This window comes from Chiloscyllium punctatum, chromosome 1, assembly GCF_047496795.1.
Source record: "Chiloscyllium punctatum isolate Juve2018m chromosome 1, sChiPun1.3, whole genome shotgun sequence".
In the NCBI taxonomy this organism is placed as follows: domain Eukaryota; kingdom Metazoa; phylum Chordata; class Chondrichthyes; order Orectolobiformes; family Hemiscylliidae; genus Chiloscyllium; species Chiloscyllium punctatum.
This window is the reverse complement of record NC_092739.1, coordinates 179486900-179500039: the sequence shown is the minus strand read 5'-3', so window position 1 is coordinate 179500039 and position 13140 is coordinate 179486900. Positions and strand designations below refer to the sequence as shown.

The window sequence follows — 13140 nt, the reverse complement described above, 5'->3', positions numbered from 1 at the left end:
CAGTCATCTAGACCATCCTTCCTCCATCTCCCCTATCTCATCCCAGTCATCTGGACCATCCTTCCTCCACCTCCCCTATCCCATCCCAGTCATCTGGACCACCCTTCCTCCATCTCCCCGACCTCATCCCAGTCATCTAGACCATCCTTCCTCCATCTCCCCTACCTCATCCCAGTCATCTAGACCATCCTTCCTCCATCTCCCCTACCTCATCCCAGTCATCTGGACCATCCTTCCTCCACCTCCCCTACCTCATCCCAGTCATCTGGACCACCCTTCCTCCATCTCCCCTACGCCATCCCAGTCATCTGGACCATCCTTCCTCCACCTCCCCTACCTCACCCCAGTCATCTGGACCATCCTTCCTCCATCTCCCCGACCTCATCCCAATCATCTGGACCATCCTTCCTCCATCTCCCCTACCTCATCCCAGTCATCTGGACCATCCTTCCTCCACCTCCCCTACCTCCTCCCAGTCATCTGGACCATCCTTCCTCCATCTCCCCTATCTCATCCCAGTCATCTGGACCATCCTTCCTCCATCTCCCCTACCTCATCCCAGTCATCTGGACCATCCTTCCTCCATCTCCCCTACCTCATCCCAGTCATCTGGACCATCCTTCCTCCATCTCCCCTACCTCATCCCAGTCATCTAGACCATCCTTCCTCCACCTCCCCTACCTCATCCCAGTCATTTGGACCATCCTTCCTCCATCTCCCCTACCTCATCCCAGTCATCTGGACCATCCTTCCTCCATCTCCCCTACCTCATCCCAGTCATCTAGACCATCCTTCCTCCACCTCCCCTACCTCATCCCAGTCATTTGGACCATCCTTCCTCCATCTCCCCTATCTCATCCCAGTCATCTGGACCATCCTTCCTCCATCTCCCCTACCTCATCCCAGTCATCTGGACCATCCTTCCTCCATCTCCCCTACCTCATCCCAGTCATCTAGACCATCCTTCCTCCATCTCCCCTACCTCATCCCAGTCATTTGGACCATCCTTCCTCCATCTCCCCTATCTCATCCCAGTCATCTGGACCATCCTTCCTCCATCTCCCCTATCTCATCCCAGTCATCTGGACCATCCTTCCTCCATCTCCCCTACCTTATATACTCCATCTGCTGCATTTTGCAATGATATAGCCAGCTATAGTGCCTGTCTGATCTCTAGTTGCACTTCAGCTATGAGGCGCTTTTGCCCGGTTCCACCTGCAAATCGCATTCCTCTACCAGTTGTTTAAACCTATTAATTGCAGCATGTTTCTGGGAATCTTTGTCGAAACTCAATTGCAAGTAAGGGTAGCTCATGCCCAGCTTCAAGAAGGACTTCCCACCCCTACTCCCATCCAGCTTTGCATACAAGTGCTCTATCCAAGGGATTGGGAATGTATCCAATTGCAAAATGTGGTTTACCATTTGTTAAAAATCCCCACAAAGATGAACTTACCGGTCAGCTTTCAAAATCACTATGACCAGTGCTGCCATTTCCGCAAATTGGACAGACTCGATAATTCCTTCACTTTCCAATCTTCTGATTTCTGCCTCAACACTTGCCCATGGACAGGCTTTGTAGAATAATGGATTTGCTTCCTGGTCAACATGCAAGGTGACCTTAGCTCCTCTAATGGTCCCTGAGACCTTCCTGGAAGACTTAACGGTATTTAATTGGAACTTCACTCAGGCAGCCATTTCTCAATTGAAAAATGTTAAAGCACTCTAGATGAATCCCTCTCACACAATTTCACCCCATCCAGCTTGGGCTGAGCCTTTTACCACAATCAGTGGGAACTGAACCAGTTGCTTTTCATAAGAGACCAGAACTAATGTTGTGTCCTTAATCTGTAAGGGATCCCTGGTGTAGGTTCTCAGTCTAGCCAAGGTCTTGCGCAAACCTAAGGATTGGAGTCCAGAGCCAATTTTGTTAAAATCTGGTTCAATGATCTCTGATATGGATATCCGGTATAGACCTCCATTATAGAGTCATAGAGATGTCCAGCACGGAAACAGACCCTTCAGTCCAACCCGTCCATACCGACCAGATATCCCAACCCAATCTCGTCCCACCTACCAGCACCCGGCCCATATCCCTCCAAACCCTTCCTATTCATATACCCATCCAAATGCCTCTTAAATGTTGCAATTGTACCAGCCTCCACCACATCCTCTGGCAGCTCATTCCATACACGTACCACCCTCTGCGTGAAAAAGTTGCCCCTTAGGTCTCTTTTATATCTTTCTCCTCTCACCCTAAACCTCTAGTTTTGGATTCCCTGACCCCAGGGAAAAGTCTTTATCTATTTATCCCATCCCTGCCCCTCATAATTAGAACTGGGTGACCATTTAACCTGTCATTTATTTTAAACCTGTCGTTTAATTTCGATGTTGATAAGCCCCACAAGTGGTGGTGGACCTTCCTGGGTATACACGCCCCTGGTTACTGGCCATGAGTTATCTTAACTCAGTTTAGTTCTAGTCAGACTCTTTTGCTGTTTCAAATCCGCATAGGACAGCAACTCTATCGGCTTGCTGGCCTGAACCTGAAGAATATGTTAACCTTTCAGCCGAGGCTTGGCTTTTTTGGGGTTTTGCTGTGACTACAGCTATGAGGCACTTTTGCATGGTTACATCATTAATCCCACATACAAACCAGTCTCTAAGCATTTCATTAAGGGATAAACCAAAGTCGCATGCTTCAACAATCATCTTATTCAATCAAAAATCCCAACATGGATTCCCCTGGTTCTTGAATTGCCAAATAAAGCCAATAGCATTTCAGAATTAGAGGAGGCTGGGCGTCATGAGCTAAATCCATCAACTCTTGAAAGGTTTTTGTGTCTGGTGCTTCAGGAAAGGTTAAGCTCTTAATAACAGAAAAAGCTGTGGGTCTACAAACTGCCAGGAGAATTACTCGTTGCTTTTCATTTGCCTCAATGTCATTTACCTAGAAAAACCAATAACTCATTCTTTCCACATACTGGGCCCAATCTTCAATGGCAGAGTCAAAGGAGTCAAGCTTCCCAAGCAATTGCATGATGTTAGAAATGCTTACCTCAATTCAAAGGTGACTAGTGAGCAAGTTTCTCCAGGAGCGTGCTTTTTTTCTTGTTGCCATTAAAATAACCCCACAGAGGCTGGTATCCCATCATCCAGTTGGTCTTTATTTATACGTGGAAGATCTTGACTCTGGCATAGCCTTGTCATAGACAGCACCCAGTGTGTCAGAATCTCTGACAGTCCTGTTCATATCAGTCAGCCAGGACTCCTTGATTGTGCCAGATTAACAGCCCCAATCAGGAACTCATATTCTATGAGGTCTAGCTGGCTGACCTTGTTATAATCACGATACTATCCAGGGATGGTGGTGTCTAGGACATTGTCTGTAAGTTGACCATATCAAGTTCTTGCATGAGTATCTGTGAGACAGCTGTCCCAGTTTTGTCACTAGCCCCCACATGTCATAAAGTTACGCAGCTTGGAAACTGACCCTTTGGTCCAACTCGTCCTGGCCAGCCATGTTTCCTGAACTGAACTACTCCCATTTGCCAGCGTTTGGCCCACATCCCCCGAAACCCTTCCTTATCATTGTATTTTAAATGTCGTAACTGTACCTGCCTCTGCCACTTCTTCTGGCAGCTCATTCCAGACCCACACCACTCTCTGTGTTAAAAAGTTGCCCCTTATTAAGGAGGGTTTTGCAGGATTGACAGGATTGTTGTTCCTGCTGCCTCAGCCAAAGCCAGGTGGTCATTCCTTGCAGCTTTTTAACAGGTTGGTCAGCCATTTGAGGACAGTTAAGAGTCAGCCATATTGCTGTGGGCCTGGAGTCACATATAGGCCAGACCATGTAAGGATAACAGATTTTTAAAAAAGCAATAGAACTGTGTATTACTGATTCGTAATGAAAACAGGGACAGACATCGCTGGAAAAGCACTCAGCAGGTCTGGCAGCATCTGTGGAGAACTATTCTGAAGAAGAGTCACTGGACCTAAAAATTGACTCTGATTTCTCTCCACAGATGCTGCCAGACCTGTTGAGTTTTTCCAAGGATGACAGATTTCCTTCCCTAAAGTGAATGAATGAACCAGATGGGTTTGTACAACAATTGGCAATGGTTTAATTACATTGCTAATTCCATATTTTATTGTACTTTAACCATGCAAGTTGTACCTCCTCAGTTCAAATCACAGACTTTGAATCCAGTTCCCCAGAATATTCTTGGGACCACTGGAATACAAATCTAGAAACAGTGTCATTGCATCCCCTTGTAGATTGAACTGCTTCATGACCAAAGGGATTGTGATGGGGATGAATGCTGGAACAGACAGTGAAAAGGCCCACCCCTGTATTTATATCAGACAGCAGTCACTGATAAAGCAGCTAAAGATATTTCAACTCAGAATTCCTCCCTCAGTGATGTGCTGGAGCTCTGTTAATTGCCATTTGACAACCACAGTTATACCTCCAGCTTCTGGTTGACTTTCCTCTGGACATATTTTACTTCTGGTGTATTTTTAAAAAACTTTCAGTATTTCCTTTTCTGTAAATGTGTGAAGAAACTGTGAATGTTATGGGTTTTGTTTCAGGTTTGTAACAGTAAGGGGAACTGCCATTGTGATGTTGACTGGGCTCCTCCATTTTGCAATGTCAATGGGCCAGGTGGCAGCATTGATAGTGGGCCAATGAATGATGCAGTCACAGGTAATTATTTCAGTTATTTACATGTGGTTACTTTCTCCTTGTGTCCTTATGCTGTTCAAAGCCATCTATCTTCCACCTCAAGTTGCAGAGACGTTCTAATGATTTTTCACATTGTTGTTGGATTACAGAACAACAGCGAACAACTTTGTTTTTTCAAGACAGACTTGCTTCCTTGAGCTGTGTGTAAATAGAACAAATAAAACAGCTACCTTCCACAAAACGTCTGCCCAGATCATATTTCCTGCATTTATCCTGAAATGCTTGCTTTAACTCATGGATCCAGGTGCTTCACCAGATTTTGGGCCCTTCATTCATGTTCCTCCATCTCACATAAACCTTAACTCTCAAATCCTTCGGGTGTTATGACGTGATGGTCCTGATGTTGGACTGGAATGGGCAAAGTTAAAAGTCACACAACACCAGGTTATAGTCCAACAGGTTCATTTGGAAGCACTGGCTTTTGGAGCACTGCTCCTTCATTGGGTGGTTTATCGGGTGGTTTATCGGGTGGTTTATCGGGTGGTTCATCGGGTGGTTCATCGGGTGGTTTATCGGGTGGTTCATCGGGTGGTTCATCGGGTGGTTTATCGGGTGGTTTATCGGGTGGTTCATCGGGTGGTTTATCGGGTGGTTCATCGGGTGGTTCATCGGGTGGTTCATCGGGTGGTTTATCGGGTGGTTCATCGGTTGGTTTATCGGGTGGTTTATCGGGTGATCCATTGGGTGATCCATTGGGTGGTTCATCGGGTGGTTCATCGGGTGGTTTATCGGGTGGTTCATCGGGTGGTTCATCGGGTAGTTCATCGGTTGGTTCATCGGGTGGTTTATCGGGTGATCCATTGGGTGGTTCATCGGGTGGTTCATCGGGTGGTTTATCGGGTGGTTCATCGGGTGGTTTATCGGGTGGTTCATCGGGTGGTTTATTGGGTGGTTTATCGGGTGGTTTATCGGATGGTTTATTGGGTGGTTTATTGGGTGGTTTATTGGGTGGTTTATCGGGTGGTTTATCGGATGGTTTATTGGGTGGTTTATTGGGTGGTTTATTGGGTGGTTTATTGGGTGATCCATCCAGTGGTCCATCACCTGATGAAGTGATGAGGAGGCAGCGCTCCAAAACTGGTGCTTCCAAATAAACCTATTGGACTATAACCTGGTGTTGGGTGATTTTTAACTTTATCCTTTGGGTGGTCCGAATTTGGAATCATAGTCACAGTAGGGTTGAAAGGTTTATATAGGTTGAGCAAAATCTCTTGGCTTTTCTGCTCAATGACAGCTCAGCTTTCAGTCTGTTATACTTTACTCCAAGTTCACTGTCAGACAGTTACAACTTGGTGATTCATTTTAAGTAACAGCATCACCATAAATAGGAGCAGAAGTAGGCCATTCAGCCCCTTGAGACTGTTTCACCATTCAGTGAGATCATGGTTGATCTGATAATCTTTCATTCCACTTTCTGCCTTTTCCCGATAAACCTTGATTCCCTTAACTGATTAAAAATCTGTCAATGTCAGTCTTGAATAGTTAGAGACAGGGACCTGTTCACAGTCGTCTAATCTCAGGACTTCCCTATTTTTATGCTTCATTCCCTTTGGAATGAAGGTTAACATCCATTTGCAAACTGAACTTAGATGTTAGCTTTTTGCGATTCATTCATGAGAACTCCCAAATCCCTCTGTTCCATAACTTTCTCCAATGTTTCTCCTTTAAATAATATTCAGCTCCCCTATTCTTCCTGCCAAAGTGCCAAACTTCACATTTTCTCACATTATCTTCAAGCTGCGAAGTTTCTGCCCACTTATTTGACCTGACCAGCTGTCTCTGCTGACCCTTTGTGTCATCCTCTTCACTTAGCTTCCCATCTATTTGTGTGTCATTCATAAAGTTGGCTTTAGTGTGTTCACTTTCCTGATCCAAGTCATTCATACATATTGAAAATAATTTTGGCTCAAACATTGACCCTGTGGCACTCCACTGATTACAGGTTTCCATCCTGAAAATATCGCTTTATCCAACTCTGTATTCTATGAGTTAGCTAATCCTGTATCCATAATAATACACACCCTGACACTACAGGGTTTCAGCCCTGCAAAATCCTCTTCACTAACATCTGGGGGCGAGTGCCAAAGTTAGGAGAGCTGTCTCACAGACTAGTCAAGCACCAGCCTGACATAGGCTGGAATCATACCTTACAGACAATGTCCCCAGACACCACCATCACCATCCCTGGATATGTCTTGTTCCACTGGAGGGTCAGATCCAGCAAAGGTGGCAGTACAATGGTATACAGTCAGGAGGGGACTGTCCTGTGAGTCCTCAATATTGACTCTAGATACCATGAAGTCTCAGGTTAAAGACGGGCGAGAAAATCTCCTGCTAATAACTGTGTACCATCCTCTCTTGGCTGATGAATCAGTACTCCTCTCTGTTCAACAACAGCACTGAGAAGGACAAGGTCTCAAAATGTACTGTGGGCGGGGGATCTCAAGAGTGACTCAGTAGCAGTATTACTGATAGAGCTGGTCAAGTCCTAAAGGACATAGCTGCTAGACTGGGTCTGCAGCAGGTGGTGAGAGAACCAACAAGAAGGAAAAACATACTTGTTCTCATCCTGATCAATCTGCTGGCTACAGATGCAACTGTCCTTGACAGTGTTGGTAAGAGAGACTGCCGCACAGTCCTTGTCGAGACAAAGTCCAACCTTCAGAGTGAGAATAATTTCTATAATGTAAGGCATTCATAATGTGGCAATGGGATTTTGATGGTGTCATGGATACTGTTACCTTGAGGACCTGACCAGCTCAGTCATTAGTGCTGCTGTAAAGCCCAACCTTACTGGAGGACCCTGAAATCTCCTACCCAGAGTACGTTCTGCACCCTTGAGCCCTCAGTGCTTTCTCCAACTGTTGTTGGACATTACTGATTTATCCGTCAAGAGAGGACGATGCATGCTAATGAGCAGGAGGTTTTCTTCTCCATATTTGACCTGATGCCATAAGGGTCTAGAGATAATGGTGAGGACTCCAAGGGGCAACTCCCTCCTGACTGTATACCACCATTCCATCACCTCGGCTGGGTCTGTCCTCAGACCATAAGAAGCAGGAAGAGGAGTAGGCCATTCATCCCCTCAAGTCTGGTCTTCCATGAAATGAGATGCACCGTTCCTCACGTCCAAGGTCAAGAATCGATCTCAGCCTTAAACATACAGATGTATTCGCACCCCACAACTCTCTGTAGTAAGGAGTTCTAAAAATGAAATTCCTTTTGATCTCAGTCTTAAATTGGCACCTCGTTAATTTGAGACTATGCCTCTGGTCCTCTTGGCATTCACGCTGTTAAACGTCTTAAGAATCTTTTAGGTTTTAGTGCGATCAAAGCTCAGTTTTCTGAACTCCAGTGAGTACAGTCCCAACCTGTTTAGCCGTTGCCCATAAGATAATCCATGTACACCCGAAATCATCCTGGTGAACATTCCAATCGGGCAGGACATGTCCAGGGATAGTGATGGTGGTGCTGGGACATTATCTGAGGTGTAAGTCTGGGAGGGTGACTGTGTCAGGCTGAGACAGCTCTGTCACTTTTGCCAATAGCCCCTGATGTTAGCAGGAGGACATTGTAGAGTGGACAGAGTTGTTTCTGCTGTTGTCTTTTTTGATGTTGTAATTAATGCCAGTTGGACCATTGGTTTAATTCTGTTTTTCCTGTGATGGAAAGACAGTAGGGAGCCAGATGTAGTTTTTAATTACTATTGACAATGGTTTTGTAGTCATCTCTATACAGTTGATTCAAGATTTTGATTTCATTTAAATCCCACCTTCTGCCATAGACTAGCACATCTCCTAAAGATGCTTCTGTTCATTATTTTCCACAGCTAGTCCTCCTGAGACAACTGAGCCTAATACAGGAACCATACCAGAGCTTGGGCAAAGCACTAGAAAGAGAGCAGGTAATAAATCTCCCTGAGGTAACCCCTTCAATGTAATAATGCAAGGGAGATGACTCTTATTTTTGTGCCTTTACAATCTGTGGCCTGTCATGAGAAAGAATTATTTTTAAAGACAGGGATTTACTGGGATATCTGCATAATTTCAGAGCAGGAATCTGATTCCGATCATGACTCAATTTTCTTTGTGGCTGTGGTATCCTACAAAGTGCAGTTGTGTATAAATGAAGTTGATTGGATCACAGCTAATTGAACAGGCTGGAACTGGACTCATCTTACAGAAGGAACAGACACAAATAAATGCCCGTAAAGTTGGCAAGTCTACAACTGTTGCAGGCAGTGTGTTCATATACCCATCCAGATGCCTTTTAAATGCTGTCATTGTACCAGCCTCCTCCACTTCCTCTGGCAGCTCATTCCATACACGCACCACCCTCTGTGTGAAAAAGGGTGCATTTGTCAGATTCTTAGGTCCTTTTTACATTTTTTCTCTCTCACCCTAAACCTATACCCTCTAGTTCTGGACTCCCTGACCCCAGGGAAAAGACTTTGCCTATTTATCCTATCCATGCCCCTCATGGTTTTATAAACCTCTATAAGGTCACCCCTCAGCCTCCAACGCTCCAGGGAAAACAGCCCCAGCCTGTTCAGCCTCTCCCTATAGCTCAAATCCTCCAACCCTGTACAACATCCTTGTAAGTATTTTCTGAACCCTTTCAAGTTTCACAACATCTTTCCGATAGGAAGGAGACCAGAATTGCATGCAATATTGCAACAGTGGCCTAACCAATGTCCTGTACAGCCACAACATGACCTCCCAACTCCTGTACTCAATACTCTGACCAATAAAGGAAAGCAGACCAAACGCCTTCTTCACTATCCTACTCCACTTTCAAGGGCCTATGAGATAAGATAAATACAGAAAGCTTAACATTTGGATCGGCTCAGGCTTGAAGGGCCACAGGGCCTGTTCCTGGGCTGTAAAATTTCTTTGTTCTTTGTTCTCGTCGTTCTACACCCACCTCATGCTTTGTATAGGAAATACATGTTACCGGTGGGATTGAAACAATTGCAAATCCCACCAGCAGAGTAAGGTTGTTCATGGTGGAGCAGGAGTGTTCTGTTTGATGTGTGGTCTGTGTATTCAGACTTTCTTTCCTTGCACCTTCACAAATATGGGCCTTCCCACTTTGCACCCAGCAGCTCTTTGCTCATTTTCCTGATGTAGACCCACGTTTCAGGGACTGTGTCACGTCCATCTTCAGGAGGATCACCCCATGCCACCACAACCCGTTGGGAGGGCATAACTAACAGCATTTGTCAGATCCTAACAACATTTTAACAGCAAGTCACTCAATAAATGGCAATCAGCTGTCCAGAGACCTACCATACCAGGCAGAGACATCGATCACCGGATTATAACATCAAAAGGGTGTAGACCTGTGGGTTCGATAGGTGTCCCCTGTGTACTACATAGGACTAGAAGGAGAGTTTGGGGTTAAGGCATATCTTCCTGATGGTATACAGCCAAGCGTTGTTTTATCATTCAGTTCATATGTTCAATCTGTCCTGATGTTTGTGGGTGATGTGAACAACGCAGGGCCCCATTTAATGATCAACATCCTGCACACCTCTTGACAAACTGCTCCAGTAAAATGAGTTCCTTGGTCTGAATCAATGCTGGATGGGACCCCCCCACTGTCTCTCTGCGCCCCCTCACCCCCACCCCCACCATGGGAAATGTACGCCTTGCAGAGAAGCTTAGCAATACGATTAGTTGTTGCCCTTCTGGTAGATGTGCCCCCCCCCCCCCTCCCCCTCCACTGACTGTGAGAATGTCTCTACTATAACTAGGACATCTGAGTATCCTTGGCACTTGGGGAGAGAGATGTAATCTACCTGCAAATGTTGGATAGGGTCTGGCAGGTGTAAGAGGTCTCAGTTGTGGCGCTACTGAGGTGGGTCCAGGCTTGTTCTTCTGGCAGGTTCCACACTGATCCACCAGGAGTTGCACATGGTCCTGAAATTCTCTTCTCCACTAGCTGTTTTGGAATCTGACCATCATCTGTAGAGGAGCCAAGTGTTCCCAGGAATGTATTTACTGTGCCAGGAAGGGCATTAATACCCATGGCACCACCGGTTCAATGGCCTCCCCTTGTCTCCAAACACCATTGTCCCACAGTTTTAGTCCTGCAACAACCCAGCTCCACCTTTCTTCTTGTGAACACTGTTCCTGCATTGGTTTTAAGTTTTGCAACTTGCCAACTAAATTTAGATCTTACAGGTTCGTGCAAGTCTCTCCTCAGGGAGGCTGCATTTTTAGCAGTGTGAGCAGACAAGTTGGACCTCCATAGAGATCCCATTAGTATGTGCTTTGCACTTTAAGATTGAGACTTCTTGCAGCAGTTATATGGCATTTAGGAGATGGTGAACCTCATCTCCATTTTCAATAGGCATTCACACAGCTGAAAAGAATCCCCTTTTTTGCTGCAATAGTCCAAAATCGTGAGCTATCCCAAAGGCATGATGAGAATCAGTATACATATATATATATAGGCTGGCTTACCTTCCACTGTTTCCCATGCTTCAATGAGGGCCCGTAATTCTGCTTGTTGTGCTGAAGTGCCTGCCAGGCAGACCTCCTCCCACCATGATTCTAGTAACAGCCCAACCAGCCGTCTCTGTACCCTTCTCTACAAACAAGCAGCCTTCTGTGAAAAGAATGAAACCTGGCTCCAGCAGGATAAGGCACCCCTTTAACCCATCCAGATACTTCCTGATCTGTCTTGGCAGTGAGTTTTCCGCCTGGAGTTTTCTTTTTTAACCTACATCTTTTAGCATAATGACCCTCCTTTCCACAATTGTAGCACTTCCTGAGGTGTTTTTCAGTGTTTGGAGCTCTTACTGTCTGTATAGTTCTGAGTTTCGATTCCATATTTCTCTCCAAATGATTGGCTTCCTCTACTACATTACAGAGAGTACATGAACTTTTACCCAAATCATGACATTGTATTTTTAATATGTTTGCCAGTCCAGGCTTCAAGCCTGCTACAAAAGCAGCTTTGAATGGGGCCAAAATTTGATCCTCTAGTCCCTCCGTAAGAGGTAATTTCTGTAAGAGTTCATCTTTTAAAATATCAGATGGTGCTTACTCACCGTTGACTGTAGTGGGTAGTTCTGATTTAAACATTATGCCTGGCTTTCCACTGAGACTTGAACCAAAATAGATCCACTAAGAGCCGTAGACAAAGGACCCCTTTCCTGTCCTTTGCTGCCACAGATATCTTTATTCCTTTTGATTCAAACTGAAATCGTTTAGCGGGTTCAGATCGTGTCAGACAGGGGAAATTTTCGAACTGTCTTTTCCACCTAAGGACTTTTAATCGAAGAGTAGTTCTTACCTGTAGGCACTGGTTAAAGTGAGGTGGGCTTCTCCCCTTTCATCCTCTTGCAACCTTCCCGACTAGGCCAGAATTGTTGGGTACTTGTTTTCCCAACAGTAGGAATAACCGGGCATGGGAACTACACGATGTCTTCTTTCAGTCTTTATTGCAGATGTGCTGCAGTTACATGGATGGTACAAATCAAAGGCAAAGACGTGACAGCTTCAGAGATGGTGTAAGGCAGCTGCTCACTGTCTGATCATGGCTTACACACTTGGGGTTTGGGTGTAAGTCTCTTTGTTAACTTCCATAGCAATGCTAATCTCTGTAGTAATGTTAATATACGTAGGAATGGCATTTAGAACTGATCTCGGTGGTTACCCCTTCTTGTTCACTTAAGTGCTTCAACCATTTTAAAGGTTCCTCTATAATCCATTCCCCATTTAGCAATAGAAAACCGCTATTCTTGCCCATCCCTGAACTCATCCCTGATCTAATTAATACTGGATTAGTGGTGCTGGAAGAGCACAGCAGTTCAGGCAGCATCCAACGAGCAGCGAAATCGACGTTTCGGGCAAAAGCCCTTCATCAGGAATAAAGGCAGTGAGCCTGAAGCGTGGAGAGATAAGCTAGAGGAGGGTGGGGGTGGGGAGAGAGTAGCATAGAGTAAGAGCTTCAGGGCAGAGGAAATGACCTGGGAGTTGCAGTGGGAGAGGGACTCCCTGAGATTCTTGTAGAGAGAGGAGGAAAACTTCTTCAAGGCAGGCATCCTTGCAAGAGGATTCACAGTAGGGTTAAAATCAATGAGGTAAAAACAATGACTGCAGATGCTGGAAAGCTAATTAAGTCCAATTTAACCCTTCCTTGTTCTGTGGGCTTTAACTGAATCCCATCACAGGCCACACCCTTGTGTATCTCCTCCCCACCCCCTCTCCAGTACATCCATCGAACTGCACACAGTATTCAGTCTGTGCCCTCACCAATGCTGGATAAATTTGCAGCACGACTTCTTGCTCCTATATTCTCTGCTCCTGTTAATGAAGGAAAGTATCCTGTATGCCTTCTTCACCATCCTATCGACCTGTGGTGTCTCTTCAGGGGTCTATGGTCTT

General features: G+C 45.4%; 1 protein-coding gene across 1 annotated transcript in view; it reads left to right on the top strand.

Moving 5' to 3' along the window:
* Nucleotides 1-13140, top strand: part of LOC140480882 (disintegrin and metalloproteinase domain-containing protein 12-like) — a 259186-nt gene that overhangs the window by 188358 nt on the left and 57688 nt on the right. Inside the window, exons 18-19 of the mRNA XM_072576436.1 lie at nucleotides 4591-4705; nucleotides 8574-8648. Of these exons, the coding sequence (XP_072432537.1) occupies nucleotides 4591-4705; nucleotides 8574-8648 (190 nt within the window). The remainder of the gene's footprint in view (nucleotides 1-4590; nucleotides 4706-8573; nucleotides 8649-13140) is intronic.